General features: G+C 48.3%; 1 protein-coding gene across 3 annotated transcripts in view; it reads left to right on the top strand.

Moving 5' to 3' along the window:
- Positions 1–4,919: 4,919 nt before the first annotated feature.
- BTBD9 (BTB domain containing 9) overlaps positions 4,920–15,357 on the top strand; it is a 90,892-nt gene continuing 80,454 nt past the window's right edge. Inside the window, exons 1-6 of one of the 3 annotated variants that reach the window (XM_040430774.1) lie at positions 4,920–4,978; positions 6,795–6,999; positions 9,663–10,026; positions 10,901–11,165; positions 12,667–12,886; positions 13,224–13,343. In XM_040430774.1, the coding sequence (XP_040286708.1) occupies positions 6,815–6,999; positions 9,663–10,026; positions 10,901–11,165; positions 12,667–12,886; positions 13,224–13,343 (1,154 nt within the window). In that variant the 5' untranslated portion in view covers positions 4,920–4,978; positions 6,795–6,814. Of the gene's footprint in view, positions 5,091–6,794; positions 7,000–9,662; positions 10,027–10,900; positions 11,166–12,666; positions 12,887–13,223; positions 13,344–15,357 lie in introns of all 3 variants that reach the window. The other 2 variants (XM_040430775.1, XM_040430773.1) reach the window with 2 other exon arrangements.

A 15,357-nucleotide genomic window follows, 5' to 3' on the forward strand; every position in this document is an offset into this window, starting at 1 on the left:
CTCTCCCCTGAAATGGCTGATAACAGGGAGCAATAGACTGTATTCTCCTGTCCTACAGTCATCCTCTCCTCTGAAATGGCTGATAACAGGGGCAATAGTCTGTATTCTCCTGTCCTACAGTCATCCTCCTCCTGAAATGGCTGTTAACAGGGGGCAATAGACTGTATTCTCCTGTCCTACAGTCATCCTCTCCCCTGAAATGGCTGATAACAGAGGGCAATAGACTGTATTCTCCTGTCCTACAGTCATCCTCTCTCCTGAAATGGCTGATAACAGGGGGCAATAGACTGTATTTTCCTGTCCTACAGTCATCCTCTCCCCTGAAATGACTGATAACAGGGGGCAATAGACTGTATTCTCCTGTCCTACAGTCATCCTCTCCCCTGAAATGGCTGATAACAGGGGCAATAGACTGTATTCTCCTGTCCTACAGTCATCCTCTCCCCTGAAATGGCTGATAACAGGGAGCAATAGACTGTATTCTCCTGTCCTACAGTCATCCTCTCCCCTGAAAATGGCTGATAACAGGGGGCAATAGACTGTATTCTCCTATCCTACAGTCATCCTCTCCCCTGAAATGGCTGATAACAGGGAGCAATAGACTGTATTCTCCTGTCCTACAGTCATCCTCTCCCCTGAAATGGCTGATAACAGGGAGCAATAGACTGTATTCTCCTGTCCTACAGTCATCCTCTCCCTGAAATGGCTGATAACAGGGAGCAATAGACTGTATTCTCCTGTCCTACAGTCATCCTCTCCCCTGAAATGGCTGATAACAGGGGCAATAGACTGTATTCTCCTGTCCTACAGTCATCCTCTCCCCTGAAATGGCTGATAACAGGGGGCAATCGATTGTATTCTCTTGTCCTACAGTCATCCTCTCCCCTGAAATGGCTGATAACAGGGAGCAATAGACTGTATTCTCCTGTCCTACAGTCATCCTCCCCCCTGAAATGGCTGATAACAGGGAGCAATAGATTGTATTCTCCTGTCCTACAGTCATCCTCTCCCCTGAAATGGCTGATAACAGGGGGCAATAGACTGTATTCTCCTGTCCTACAGTCATCCTCTCCCCTGAAATGGCTGATAACAGGGGGCAATAGACTGTATTCTCCTGTCCTACAGTCATCCTCTCCCCTGAAATGGCTGATAACAGGGGGCAATAGACTGTATTCTCCTGTCCTACAGTCATCCTCTCCCCTGAAATGGCTGATAACAGGGAGCAATATACTGTATTCTCCTGTCCTACAGTCATCATCTCCCCTGAAATGGCTGATAACAGGAGGCAATAGATTGTATTCTCCTGTCCTACAGTCATCCTCTCCCCTGAAATGGCTGATAACAGGGGGCAATAGACTGTATTCTCCTGTCCTACAGCCATCCTCTCCCCTGAAATGGCTGATAATAGGGAGCAATAGACTGTATTCTCCTGTCCTACAGTCATCCTCTCCCCTGAAATGTCTGATAACAGGGGGCAATAGACTGTATTCTCCTGTCCTACAGTCATCCTCTCCCCTGAAATGGCTGATAACAGGAGGCAATAGACTGTATTCTCCTGTCCTACAGTCATCCTCCCCCCTGAAATGGCTGATAACAGGGGGCAATAGACTGTATTCTCCTGTCCTACAGTCATCCTCTCCCCTGAAATGGCTGATAACAGGGAGCAATAGATTGTATTCTCCTGTCCTACAGTCATCCTCTCCCCTGAAATGGCTGATAACAGGAAGCAATAGACTGTATTCTCCTGTCCTACAGTCATCCTCTCCCCTGAAATGGCTGATAACAGGGGGCAATAGACTGCATTCTCCTGTCCTACAGTCATCCTCTCCCCTGAAATGGCTGATAACAGGAGCAATAGACTGTATTCTCCTGTCCTACAGTCATCCTCTCCCCTGAAATGGCTGATAACAGGGGGCAATAGATTGTATTCTCCTGTCCTACAGTCATCCTCTCCCCTGAAATGGCTGATAACAGGGGGTAATAGACTGTATTCTCCTGTCCTACAGTCATCCTCTCTCCTGAAATGGCTGATAACAGGGGGCAATAGACTGTATTCTCCTGTCCTACAGTCATCCTCTCCCCTGAAATGGCTGATAACAGGAAGCAATAGACTGTATTCTCCTGTCCTACAGTCATCCTCTCTCCTGAAATGGCTGATAACAGGGGGCAATAGACTGTATTCTCCTGTCCTACAGTCATCCTCTCCCCTGAAATGTCTGATAACAGGGGGCAATAGACTGTATTCTCCTGTCCTACAGTCATCCTCTCCCTGAAATGGCTGATAACAGAGGGCAATAGACTGTGTTCTCCTGTCCTACCGTCATCCTCTCCCCTGAAATGGCTGATAACAGGGAGCAATAGATTGTATTCTCCTGTCCTACAGTCATCCTCTCCCCTGAAATGGCTGATAACAGGGGGCAATAGACTGTATTCTCCTGTCCTACAGTCATCCTCTCCCCTGAAATGGCTGATAACAGGGGGCAATAGATTGTATTCTCCTGTCCTACAGTCATCCTCTCCCCTGAAATGGCTGATAACAGGGGGCAATAGACTGTATTCTCCTGTCCTACAGTCATCCTCTCCCCTGAAATGGCTGATAACGGGGGCAATAGACTGTATTCTCCTATCCTACAGTCATCCTCTCCCCTGAAATGGCTGATAACAGGGGGTAATAGACTGTATTCTCCTGTCCTACAGTCATCCTCTCCCCTGAAATGGCTGATAACAGAGAGCAATAGACTGTATTCTCCTATCCTACAGTCATCCTCTCCCCTGAAATGTCTGATAACAGGGCCAATAGACTGTATTCTCCTGTCCTACAGTCATCCTCTCCCCTGAAATGGCTGATAACAGGGGGCAATAGATTGTATTCTCCTGTCCTACAGTCATCCTCTGCCCTGAAATGGCTGATAACAGGGGGCAATAGACTGTATTCTCCTGTCCTACAGTCATCCTCTCCCCTGAAATGGCTGATAACAGGGGGCAGTAGACTGTATTCTCCTGTCCTACAGTCATCCTCTCCCCTGAAATGGCTGATAACAGGGGCAATAGACTGTATTCTCCTGTCCTACAGTCATCCTCTCCCCTGAAATGGCTGATAACAGGGGGCAATAGACTGTATTCTCCTGTCCTACAGTCATCCTCCCCCCTGAAATGGCTGATAACAGGGGGCAATAGACTGTATTCTCCTGTCCTACAGTCATCCTCTCCCCTGAAATGGCTGATAACAGGGGGCAATAGATTGTATTCTCCTGTCCTACAGTCATCCTCTCCCCTGAAATGGCTGATAACAGCGGGCAATAGATTGTATTCTCCTGTCCTACAGTCATCCTCTCCCTTGAGAAGGCTGATAACAGGGGGCACATATTAGTGTCCCCCCTGTCCCCTGGAGTGGAGGCTGCCATGGATCCTGCTGTTTGGGGGGAGGGGATGTTTGGGCGTGTCCTCTATTGCATGCCCATTCCTGCCATCTGTTCAGGCCTCCTGCACCAAATACCCCGGCAGTGTACATGCCGCCTCTTTCTCACTCTCAATAGTAAAAATCACTCATTTCGTCTGCAAAATGGAGAGGAATAGGACAAGTTCTGTAACTTGCAGGACAGACACACGGAGTGGACAGACCACAGACAACATTCCTCAGTCTTTGTGGTTCAGACTGACTAAAACTAGAGTCGTGTGTATGAGGCTTCGGTCTGTACTGAGAGATGCGCTGGAGGAACAGCATGGAGGACGCCCCCTTTAACCCCTTCCTGCCCTGTATATGTGCGGTTCACCTGGCGGGTCAGATGAGATCAAAGTTGAACTTTTTGACCTAAAAGCAGAACACTATGTGTGACAGAAAACTAACCCTGCACATCCCCCTGAACACATCGTCCCCACCGTGAGACATGGAGGTGGCAGCATCATGGGGGAGGCTCTTCTGCAGCTGGGACAGGGAAGCTGGTCAGAGGTGATGGGAAGATGGATGGAGCCAAATAAGGGGCAATGGAGGTAAACCTGGTAGAGGCTGCAAAAGACTTGAGGCTGGGGAGGAGGTTCACCTTCCAGCAGGACAACAACCCTCAACATCCAGACAGATTTAGAATAGATGAAAGCATCCTCACCGTCCAGACCTAAATCCCATTGAGAATCTGGGGCAGGAATTGAGAATTGCAGTTCACAGACGCTCTCCATCCAATCTGACTGAGTGCGAGCTCTTCTGCACAGAAGAATGGGCAAATATGTCAGCCTCTAGATGTGGAAAGCTGGTAGAGACCAACCCCAAAAGACTGCAGGGAAAGGTGGTCCTACAAAGTATTGTCTCGGGGGCTGAATACAGATGCACCGCACTGTCCAGATTTGTATTTCTTAGAAATTGTGAAAACCTTGTACCATTTCCTTTCCACCTCACACATATCTGTTACTTTGTGCCGGTCGATCACATAAAATCCCAATAAAACACATTTAAATTTATGGATGTAACATGAAAAAATATGGAAAAGTTCAGGGGGTGTGAATACTTTTTCAAGGCGCTGTAGATGTCTTCCGCCTCTGAGACGGTGAGAATGAGGCACGGCCATGAACACGCGCTGACGGTATGTTCAGGTGCCTAAGCTCCACCACAGATTCAATGGCGGAAAGAGTTTTTTTCTGACAGAAAATCCAGTAACAATGCCAATAACAGTGTCCCATTGTCTTCAGTGAGAGAATGGCGCTGCGGGCACACCACCACCACCACCTGTCATCTCCTCTTTACGGTTCAGCTCCCAGGGTCAGCTATGGTCACATGACTACTAAGGCGGCCATTTTCTTGAAGACTGTTCAGAAAAGGTATTACAGACAGTTGTAGTCCCGCCCTCTGCTGCCGGCTGGAGATGGGCAGGACGTACAAGGAGTAAATATGGCCGCCCTGCTCTAGAACGTCATGACGACAGGTCGTATTTTGACGCTCGGTGGGCGGGACCTGGTGAGACGTAGGGCTGAGCTGTCAGAGCGGCTGGTGAGTGACACATACGTGTGGTGGGATGTGTGTGTCATGTATGAGCCCCGTGTGGTGTCCGTGTCCTCCCGTGTGTTCTCTTCATCACCGACAGCATTATAGCCACCCCCGTGTATGGTACCTACCTCCTGTGTGTTCTATCTATCCCCCGTGTATGGTACCTATCTCCTGTGTGTTATATCTATCCCCCGTGTATGGTACCTACCTCCTGTGTGTTCTATCTATCCCCGTGTATGATACCTACCTCCTCTGTGTTATATCTATCCCCCGTGTATGGTACCTACCTCCTGTGTATTATATCTATCCCTGTGTATGATACCTACCTCCTGTGTGTTCTATCTATCCCCGTGTATGATATCTATCCCCGTGTATGGTACCTACCTCCTGTGTGTTCTATCTATCCCCCGTGTATGGTACCTACCTCCTGTGTGTTCTATCTATCCCCGTGTATGATATCTATCCCCGTGTATGGTACCTACCTCCTGTGTGTTCTATCTATCCCCCGTGTATGGTACCTACCTCCTGTGTGTTCTATCTATCCCCGTGTATGATACCTACCTCCTGTGTATTATATCTATCCCTGTGTATGATACCTACCTCCTGTGTGTTCTATCTATCCCCGTGTATGATACCTACCTCCTGTGTGTTCTATCTATCCCCGTGTATGATACCTACCTCCTGTGTATTATATATATCCCCGTGTATGATACCTACCTCCTGTGTGTTCTATCTATCTCCGTGTATGATACCTACCTCCTGTGTGTTCTATCTATCCCCGTGTATGATACCTACCTCCTGTGTGTTATATCTATCCCCGTGTATGATACCTACCTCCTGTGTGTTATATCTATCCCCGTGTATGATACCTACCTCCTGTGTGTTATATCTATCCCCGTGTATGGTACCTACCTCCTGTGTGTTCTATCTATCCCCGTGTATGATACCTACCTCCTGTGTGTTATATCTATCCCCGTGTATGATACCTACCTCCTGTGTGTTATATCTATCCCCGTGTATGATACCTACCTCCTGTGTGTTATATCTATCCCCGTGTATGGTACCTACCTCCTGTGTGTTATATCTATCCCCGTGTATGATACCTACCTCCTGTGTGTTCTATCTATCTCCGTGTATGATACCTACCTCCTGTGTGTTATATCTATCCCCGTGTATGATACCTACCTCCTGTGTGTTATATCTATCCCCGTGTATGATACCTACCTCCTGTGTGTTATATCTATCCCCGTGTATGATACCTACCTCCTGTGTTATATCTATCCCCGTGTATGATACCTACCTCCTCTGTGTTATATGTATCCCTGTGTATGATACCTACCTCCTGTGTGTTATATCTATCCCTGTGTATGATACCTACCTCCTGTGTGTTATATCTATCCCCGTGTATGATACCTACCTCCTGTGTGTTATATCTATCCCCGTGTATGATACCTACCTCCTGTGTGTTATATCTATCCCCGTGTATGATACCTACCTCCTGGGTGTTATATGTATCCCTACCTTCTGTTTATTATATGTGACCTTGATTATTATACGTACCTCCTGTGTGTTATATATACACCATACCCCTGTGTATTAGACTTGTTTCCTATGTATCCTCTTATGTATTATAGGTACCCCTCCCCCATGTATTATACTTCCCCCCCTGTGTATAATAGGTTCCCCTCCCCCTTGTATTATAGGTACCCCTCCCCCTTGTATTATACGTACCCCTCCCCCATGTATAATACCGCACTATGTCCGTAGTCTTGTATCCCCCCCATGCCCTTCTTCACCATTTCTCTGCCCCTTATTCCAGGGCTGCCGGTCTGTGCCAGGATGAGTAACAGCCACCCCATGCGCCCGTACACCGCCATCGGTGAGATCGATCATGTGCACATCCTGTCGGAGCACGTGGGCGCCCTGATAAATGGCGAGGAGTACAGTGACGTCACCTTCATCGTGGACAAGATGAGGTTCCCAGCGCACAGGGTCATCCTCGCCGCCCGCTGCCAGTACTTCAGGTAGGGCCCCGAGGGGCTTAAAGGGGTTCTCTGCTGTTTACTATTGATGACGTATCCTCCGGACAGGAGAGCTTTTTTTTCAAGGACCGCACCAACGTCCCACCTCCCGGAAGCGTCACGGTCACCAGCGGCTAGACTCCGTCCTGCTGAAAAAGATTGTGAGCAGCGTCCTCCTTGTGCACGTTTTTATTCCCGATCAGCGCAGCAAACGGGCAACGTTTCGGCCTCACGCGGTGTGACCGTCTGTACCTCCTCCATAAGGGTTGTGCCAATTATCACCAATAAGATACTTGTATTCAGGTTACAACATCCGGAGACCAACCATCAGTGTCCATAGAAACTATCCGTCTTCTCCCCAGCGTCATCCATATACATGTGAATTGCAGTATGGCCGCCGCATGTTCAGCACTCCACTGCGCATGTCCTTGTCATACGTATCTTACGTCTCATTCGCCGGACTGCGCGTGTCCCGTCGCGTCTCTCCTCACGCAACTTTATTGATAGGGACAACAGGATACATTAACCTCCGTTCTTATTCTACGTCTCCACCGCCATATACGTTCTTCTCTTTATATACCGACACCTTACCATATACCACAGCACCGCTACATCCTGCCCATAACATGGCTCGGACTGCTCGAGGTTGTCCTCCGGAGGAATTATTTCCTCTTTGGGGATGACCTCTATTGGCAGAGGAGGGGCACGGCGATGGGGTCGAACGGCAATTTTTTTTTTTTTTAGCGGTGCTGTGGTATATGATAAGGTGTCGGTATATAAAGAGAAGCACGTATATGGCGGTGGAGACGTAGAATAAGAACGGAGGTTGATGTATCCTGTTGTCCCTATCAATAAAGTTGCGTGAGGAGAGACGCGACGGGACACGCGCAGTTTGGCGAATGAGACGTAAGATACGTATGACAAGGACATGCGCAGTGGAGTGCTGAACATGCGGCGGCGGCCATACTGCAATTCACATGTATATGGATGACGCTGGGGAGAAGCTGTAAGAAGGGGCTCCGTGGATAGTTTCTATGGACACTGATGATGGTGTCAGGATGTTGTAACCTGGATACAAGAATTGGTGATAATTGGCACAACCCTTATGGAGGAGGTATAGACGGTCACACCGGGTGAGGTTTGTGTGAGGCCGAAACGTTGCCCGTTTGCTGTGTTGATCGGGAATAAAAACTTGCACAAGGAAGACGCTGGTCACAATCTCGTTTTATTTGTATCCTCAGGACAGGTCATCAATATCAGATCGGCGGAGGGTCCGACACCCCCCACCCATCAGCTGGTTGAAGAGAAGGTCGCGTGCCGTGCGAGGGCAGCCTTCCCTTCATTGCTTACCTGCTCGCCATCGACATCTCAATGGTGATCAGGGGGAATTACATTGACTTCGTTCCAGTACACGTGAATAGGAAGTAGTCGTCCCATTGAAGTCAGTGGGACGCCATACTTGTAATTACACCCGCACACTGCTGCGATGTCAACGGAGAGCAGGTAAACCACGAAGGGAAGGCTGCACAAAGCGCGACCTTCCCGGGTGTCAGACCCCCGCCGATCTGATATAGATGACCTGTCCTGAGGATAGGTCATCAATAGTAAAAAGATGACATCCCCTTTAACAAAGCTTCCTCTGCACATGATAAACAGATATGCAACTCTCTAATTTACTTTGTGTTTTAATTCCTCCTTTGGTCAAGATCTCTGCTCGCTGTTAGTGAATGGAAACATTCTTCATCAGCCTGAATATTACTGATATGTGTTGTACATTGTAACAAACCTTCAGCTCTCTAGGCAGAACTAGGTGTCTTCAGGCTGTTATCCTGTGAATGTAAGCAAGACCATTTCTTTTCATTGACAGCAAGCAGAGAAATGGAAAACTGAAATGCAAAGTATATTATTGGATGGAGTGGGATGTAGGACAAAGTATATGAAGGTACATATATGGGGTTGGTGGATATATGGGGGTCGGTGTATATAGGAAGGTCAGGGTATATGGAGGCAGATGTTTGAAGGCTGGTGTACATGGAGGTGGAAATATGGGGGTCGGTGTATGTGGAGGCGGATATGGGGAGGTCGGTGTATGGGGAGGTCGGTGTATGTGGAGGCGGATATGGGGAGGTCGGTGTATGTGGAGGCGGATATGGGGAGGTCGGTGTATGTGGAGGCGGATATGGGGAGGTCGGTGTATGTGGAGGCGGATATGGGGAGGTCGGTGTATGTGGAGGCGGATATGGGGAGGTCGGTGTATGTGGAGCCGGATATGGGGAGGTCGGTGTATGTGGAGCCGGATATGGGGAGGTCGGTGTATGTGGAGGCGGATATGGGGAGGTCGGTGTATGTGGAGGCGGATATGAGGAGGTCGGTGTATGTGGAGGCGGATATGAGGAGGTCGGTGTATGTGGAGGCGGATATGGGGAGGTCGGTGTATGTGGAGGCGGATATGGGGAGGTCGGTGTATGTGGAGGCGGATATGGGGAGGTCGGTGTATGTGGAGGCGGATATGGGGAGGTCGGTGTATGTGGAGCCGGATATGGGGAGGTCGGTGTATGTGGAGGCGGATAAATGGGTTTTGGTGTATATAGATGCAGATATCTGGGGGTTGATGTAAGGGGGAGGGTACTGAGGCCTGTGTGATATCTGTGTGATACATTACACAGGGCGCTGTTATACGGAGGGATGAAGGAGTCTCGTCCGGAGGCGGAGATCACCCTGCAGGACACGAGCCCTGAGGCGTTCGCCATGCTGATGAAGTACATGTACACGGGCCGGGCCAGCCTGCGGGAGGAGAAGGAGGAGGTGCTGCTGGACTTCCTGACCTTAGCTCACAAATATGGCTTCCCCGAGCTGGAGGACTCCACGTCCGAGTACCTGTGCACCATCCTAAAGATCCAGAACGTGTGCATGATCTATGACGTGGCCAGCCTCTACTCCCTGTCCAAACTGTGCTCCACCTGCTGTATGTTCATGGACCGGAACGCGCAGGATGTCCTCTCCAGTGACGGTTTCCTGACCCTCTCCAAGGTACTGGCCCTGGATGTCACACATCACTGTTGGGATTCAAGGTTATATATTACATATCAACTGCATAGGGTTCTAGGTTATATGTCACACATCACTGCATAGAGTTCTAGGTTATGTACCAAGGATAACTACATAAGGTTCTAGATTACATGGAACACATCATTGCATAGGTTCTAGGCTACACTTAGTTACATGGTGTTCTAGGTTATATATAATCACATAGGCGCCTCGGCTATTCTCCCCACATAATTACGTAGGGTTCTAGGTTATACATCACCACATAGGGCTTGCGGCTATACTCCCCACATAATTACATAGGGCTTCTAGGTTATACAACACCACATAGAGATTTTGGCTATCCTCCCCATATAATTACATAGGGGTTCTAGGTTAAACATCACCACATAGGGCTCTCGGCTATATTCCCCACATAATTACGTAAGGTTCTAGGTTATACATCACCACATAGGGCTTTTGGCTATCCTCCCCACATAATTACATAGGGGTTCTAGGTTATACATCACCACATAGGGCTCTCGCTATACTCTCCACATAATTACGTAAGGTTCTAGGTTATACATCACCACATAGGGCTCTCTGCTATACTCCCCACATAATTACATAGGGTTCTAGATTAAATGGCACAAATAATTGCATAGGGTTTTAGGTTACACTGTACACATAAGCACCTGTACATAGGGTTCTAGGTTGCACATTACCACATAGGGCTCTCGGTTATATACCATGTGTCACTGCATAGAGTTCCAGGTTATATACTACAGATTGCCACACAGGGTTCTAGATAATATGTCACATATGAGAAGTGTTTGCAGGGCTGTGCGTGCGCCCCCTGTAGTGACTGTTCTGTTCCTAGGCTGCGCTCCTGGATATCGTGCGGAGAGACTCGTTTGCCGCCCCCGAGAAGGACATTTTCCAGTCTCTGATGCGCTGGTGCAGACACAACCCCAAGGAGAATCACTCAGAAATCATGGCCTCCGTCCGCCTCCCGCTAATGAGCCTCACGGAGCTGCTGAATGTGGTCAGACCGTCCACACTGCTCACCCCCGACGCCATCCTGGACGCCATTAAAGTGCGATCTGAGAGCCGCGACATGGACCTCAACTACCGCGGGATGCTAAGTAATAAGATGCTCCTACATAACCCTAAAATGATTGTATCTGAGCTATGACATGTCTTATACTCCAGTCACATCCAGAGCTGCAGTCTTCATTCTTATACTCCACCCACAGCTAGAGCTGCAGTGTTTGGGGGTCATTTATTAAGACCGGCGTTTTAGACACCCGTCTCAATTACCTCTTGCGCTTTGGCACATCCACCTCCGATCTAAATGTATTACAGCTTCCTTGCTGGCTTAAATTTAGACTAATTTCTATGTCTAAAACAGGCCCCTCCCCTTCCTCACCCATGCCACGCCCCCTTTGTTTTAGACCTGCCGTGAGCGGGGAAAAGTCGCACATCGCCAGATATACGAAAACTGGCGTATATCAGATAATAAATAACCCCCTTAATTCTTACACTCCAGTGACAGTCAGAGCTGCAGTCTTTATTCTTATACTCCAGTCATAACCAGAGCTGCAGTGTTCATTCATACCTCCAGTCACATCCAGAGTTGCAACCTTCAGTTTTACTCGCCTGTTACATCCAGGGTTGCAGTCATTCTTCATATACTCCAGTTACGTCCAGAGCTGCGCTTACATTTCTCATCCAGAGCCTCTCATTCCAGTATATTCCAGAGCTGCCTCTGCGTGTTGCTCTCATATATTGTAAACTCCAGTCGCATTCAAAGCTGCACTCACAGTTAGTTTGTTCCAGATGCAATCAGAGCCTCATTTACTGTTTTTATATTGTAGTCACATTCAGAGCTGCATTCGCAAACTTTAAAAACTGCAGTCACATCTAGAGCTGCATCTAAAATTCTATGGTGCAATTCACACCCAAAGCTGAATTCATAATTCAGATTTCTGCTGCTTTGTTCTGTCACACTGACTGACACTCGGCAGCATCGCCAGGTTCCCATGTTGTCTGATGGGTGGGGGTCCGACCGCTGGGACCCCCACTGATTATGAGGACTGGGGTGCTGTGTCCCTTGTATGAATGGAGCAGCATTAGGTCCGGATGCGTTCCGTGAAACTTGCACCATTTTGCACGCAAGTTCAGTCAGTTTTGTCTGCGATTGCGTTCAGTTTTTTTCGGCACGGGTGCAATGCGTTTTGATGCGTTTTTTCACGCACGTGATAAAAAACTGAAGGTTTACAAAAACATCTCTTAGCAACCATCAGTGAAAAATGCGTTTTTAACTGAAGCCCCAATCACTTCTATGGGCCCAGGGCTGCGTGAAAAACGCAGAATATAGAATGTGCTGCGAACGGTTACGTGAAATAAAACGCTCATGTACACAGACCCATTGAAATGAATGGGTCAGCAATCAGTGCGGGTGCTATGCGTTCACGTCACGCATTGCACCTGCGCGGAAAACTCATGTGAAGGGTTAATCTTGGCACAGCTCCTTTAAGTTCTGAGTGCAGCTCTGGGTGTGAGTGGAGTATAAGTAGGTTCTGCACAGTGATAAGTTATTATACCGCTCTGCACCTTTATAACCTGCTTTGTCCCCTCCCCCAGTCCCGGAGGAGAACATCGCTACCATGAAGTTTGGGGCGCAGGTGGTGAAGGGGGAGCTGAAGTCGGCTCTGCTAGATGGCGACACCCAAAACTACGACTTGGATCACGGATTTTCTCGGCACCCGATCGAGGATGACTGCCGCTCCGGCCTGGAGGTGAAGCTGGGGCAGCCGTCCATCATTAACCACATCCGCCTGCTCCTCTGGGATCGGGACAGCCGGTACGTCCATTACCGGGGCACATACTGGTCACCAGCGGGCACCGGGCGCAGTGTTGGAGATGGATTGGGAAATCGCTTACATTACAATTCCTTTTATATATCCTTATCATTACAATTCCTCCTGTGGAGGAAGCGCAGAAGATAACGTAGAATTTCATTATGATGCTTCCTGGTCCACAAATACAATGCCAGACTTCAGTAAGGACTGACACACAAGCAGCACAGTAGAAAAGGGGAATCACCGGGATGTATAGCAGTGCACTAGGGCATGACTTACCCCTCCAGGTCCTTGCGTATAGTCTGAACATGCCTATAATTCGCCGTTTGTCGTACGCAGGTCCTACTCCTACTACATCGAGGTGTCCATGGATGAGCTGGACTGGATCCGAGTCATTGACCACGCCCAGTTTTTCTGCCGCTCCTGGCAGAAGCTCTACTTCCCGGCCCGGGTATGCAGGTAAGTCCAGCTCTGGTGTACGTTGCGTCCATGTAGTGGGCGTGTAAAGGGGAACTCTCCCGTCATGAGCTTCTGAAATACGCAAAGCGGAACTGACCCGTGGCCGTCCTAGAACCGTATGGATCAGTTATACCACCAGGTACAGGCAGATGATGGGGGTGCTAGCACTGACCCTATACACCCGCCCTAAACGGGGTCACCCCGTCCAGAAACCATCGCTGTTATGTGAGGACCGGCCATCAATATGAAAGTCTCCGAAAGCCTCTTGAATAAAGCCGTTCTGTGCGGCAACACGTTTCACCTTCTATGCGGCGTCTTTAGGAGTGAAGGGGTTAATGTATGGACGACCTGTACTGCTGGGCGTTATAAACGTCTCCTAACCAACCTCTCGCTGTGCCGATAATTCCCAGCGCCGATCGTAGGCTTTCCTCCGACTGCTACAGGCATGAGCAATACAGGTGTATCACAGGATCGGTAATGTATGTACACAGTGACTTCACCAATAGAATAGTGAGTGCAGCTCTGAAGTATAATACAGGATGTAACTCAGGATCAGTACAGGATAAGTAATGTATGTACACAGTAACTTCACCAGCAGAATAGTGAGTGCAGCTCTGGAGTATAATACAGCATGTAACTCAGGATCAGTACAGGATAAGTAATGTATGTACACAGTGACTGCACCAGCAGAATAGTGAGTGCAGCTCTGGAGTATAATACAGGATGTAACTCAGGATCAGTACAGGATAAGTAATGTATGTACACAGTGACTGCACCAGCAGAATAGTGAGTGCAGCTCTGGAGTATAATACAGGATGTAACTTAATGATTTTCCTATTTCATGACGTAAAGTCATAGTTTTATTAAAGACACGGAGGCGAGTATTGCTTTCTCCTTCTTTACTGACCACCAATAGCAGCAAAGAGAAAAAATTTACATACAAGGAACCATAGCAACCAAGGTCCCTCCCCACTGGCCCCTATAATAGGCCGCTCTTCCTCTGTAACTTCCTCTTTCTTTGAACATCTGATGCTGACATCCCAACGATAACTCCGAACTGAGCTGACATCCCGAACATCCCAACGATGACTCCGAACTTTAACTGGAACAGAAAGTCCAACGCCCATGAAGCGTAATCAACTAGCCAACCTGGCTAAACTGTAGAACACATCCACCGGAAAACACTGCATCCTGTAACGGAAAGACTTCATCCTGGAAAATAAAACAGACCATAGGCCTAGGTGAAAAACATATCAGGACAGAATGTCCAGACGCCACCTTCGCCACTGACTAAACAGGTGACAAGTGACAAAACACAATAAAAATTGTAATAAATAACATGAAATACAATGTCAATGCAACAACTTTAGGATAACAAAAACCTAAAACCCAATAACGTAACAGGTTAATAATACATAGAGGCAATGATACATGACCCCTGTAACAAAAAACCGCGAGAAAACCCAAAGGGAGGGAATAGGGTGGGCAATACTCGCCTCCGTGTCTTTAATAAAACTATGACTTTACGTCATGAAATAGGAAAATCATTAAGTTTTACAGCAAGACACGGAGGCTTCGTATTGCAAGTTCAAAGCCCGTCTATGATTGAAGCAAACAAATTAGATGGAGACGGAAATAGAACTCCCTGAACGTGGTAACATTGGACCAATCAGCCAGCCGCATAACATCCTCCAATCTGGCTCCCGAAACCGCCAAGGCGGTGGCAGAGGCCCCACGCGCAGAATGGGCCGTGAAGACAGACGTGTCAACATGACCTATTTAAGCCAGCGTGCTAACGTAGGGCTAGACACCGGTCCAAAAGGATGACGAATAGAAATGAACAACTGAGAGCTGGCTGGAGACCGATGCGCCAGCGTCCTGGATTCGTATTCCCTAAGACACGCCACAGGACATAAGACCGGAGAGGAAGGAAAACTGGGGTAGGACACGAAACGTATGCTAGTCTTGGTGCGACGCGAGATGTTGAAAGTAACCCCCTCCGGGGTAAAAGAAC

This window comes from Bufo bufo, chromosome 4, assembly GCF_905171765.1.
Source record: "Bufo bufo chromosome 4, aBufBuf1.1, whole genome shotgun sequence".
In the NCBI taxonomy this organism is placed as follows: domain Eukaryota; kingdom Metazoa; phylum Chordata; class Amphibia; order Anura; family Bufonidae; genus Bufo; species Bufo bufo.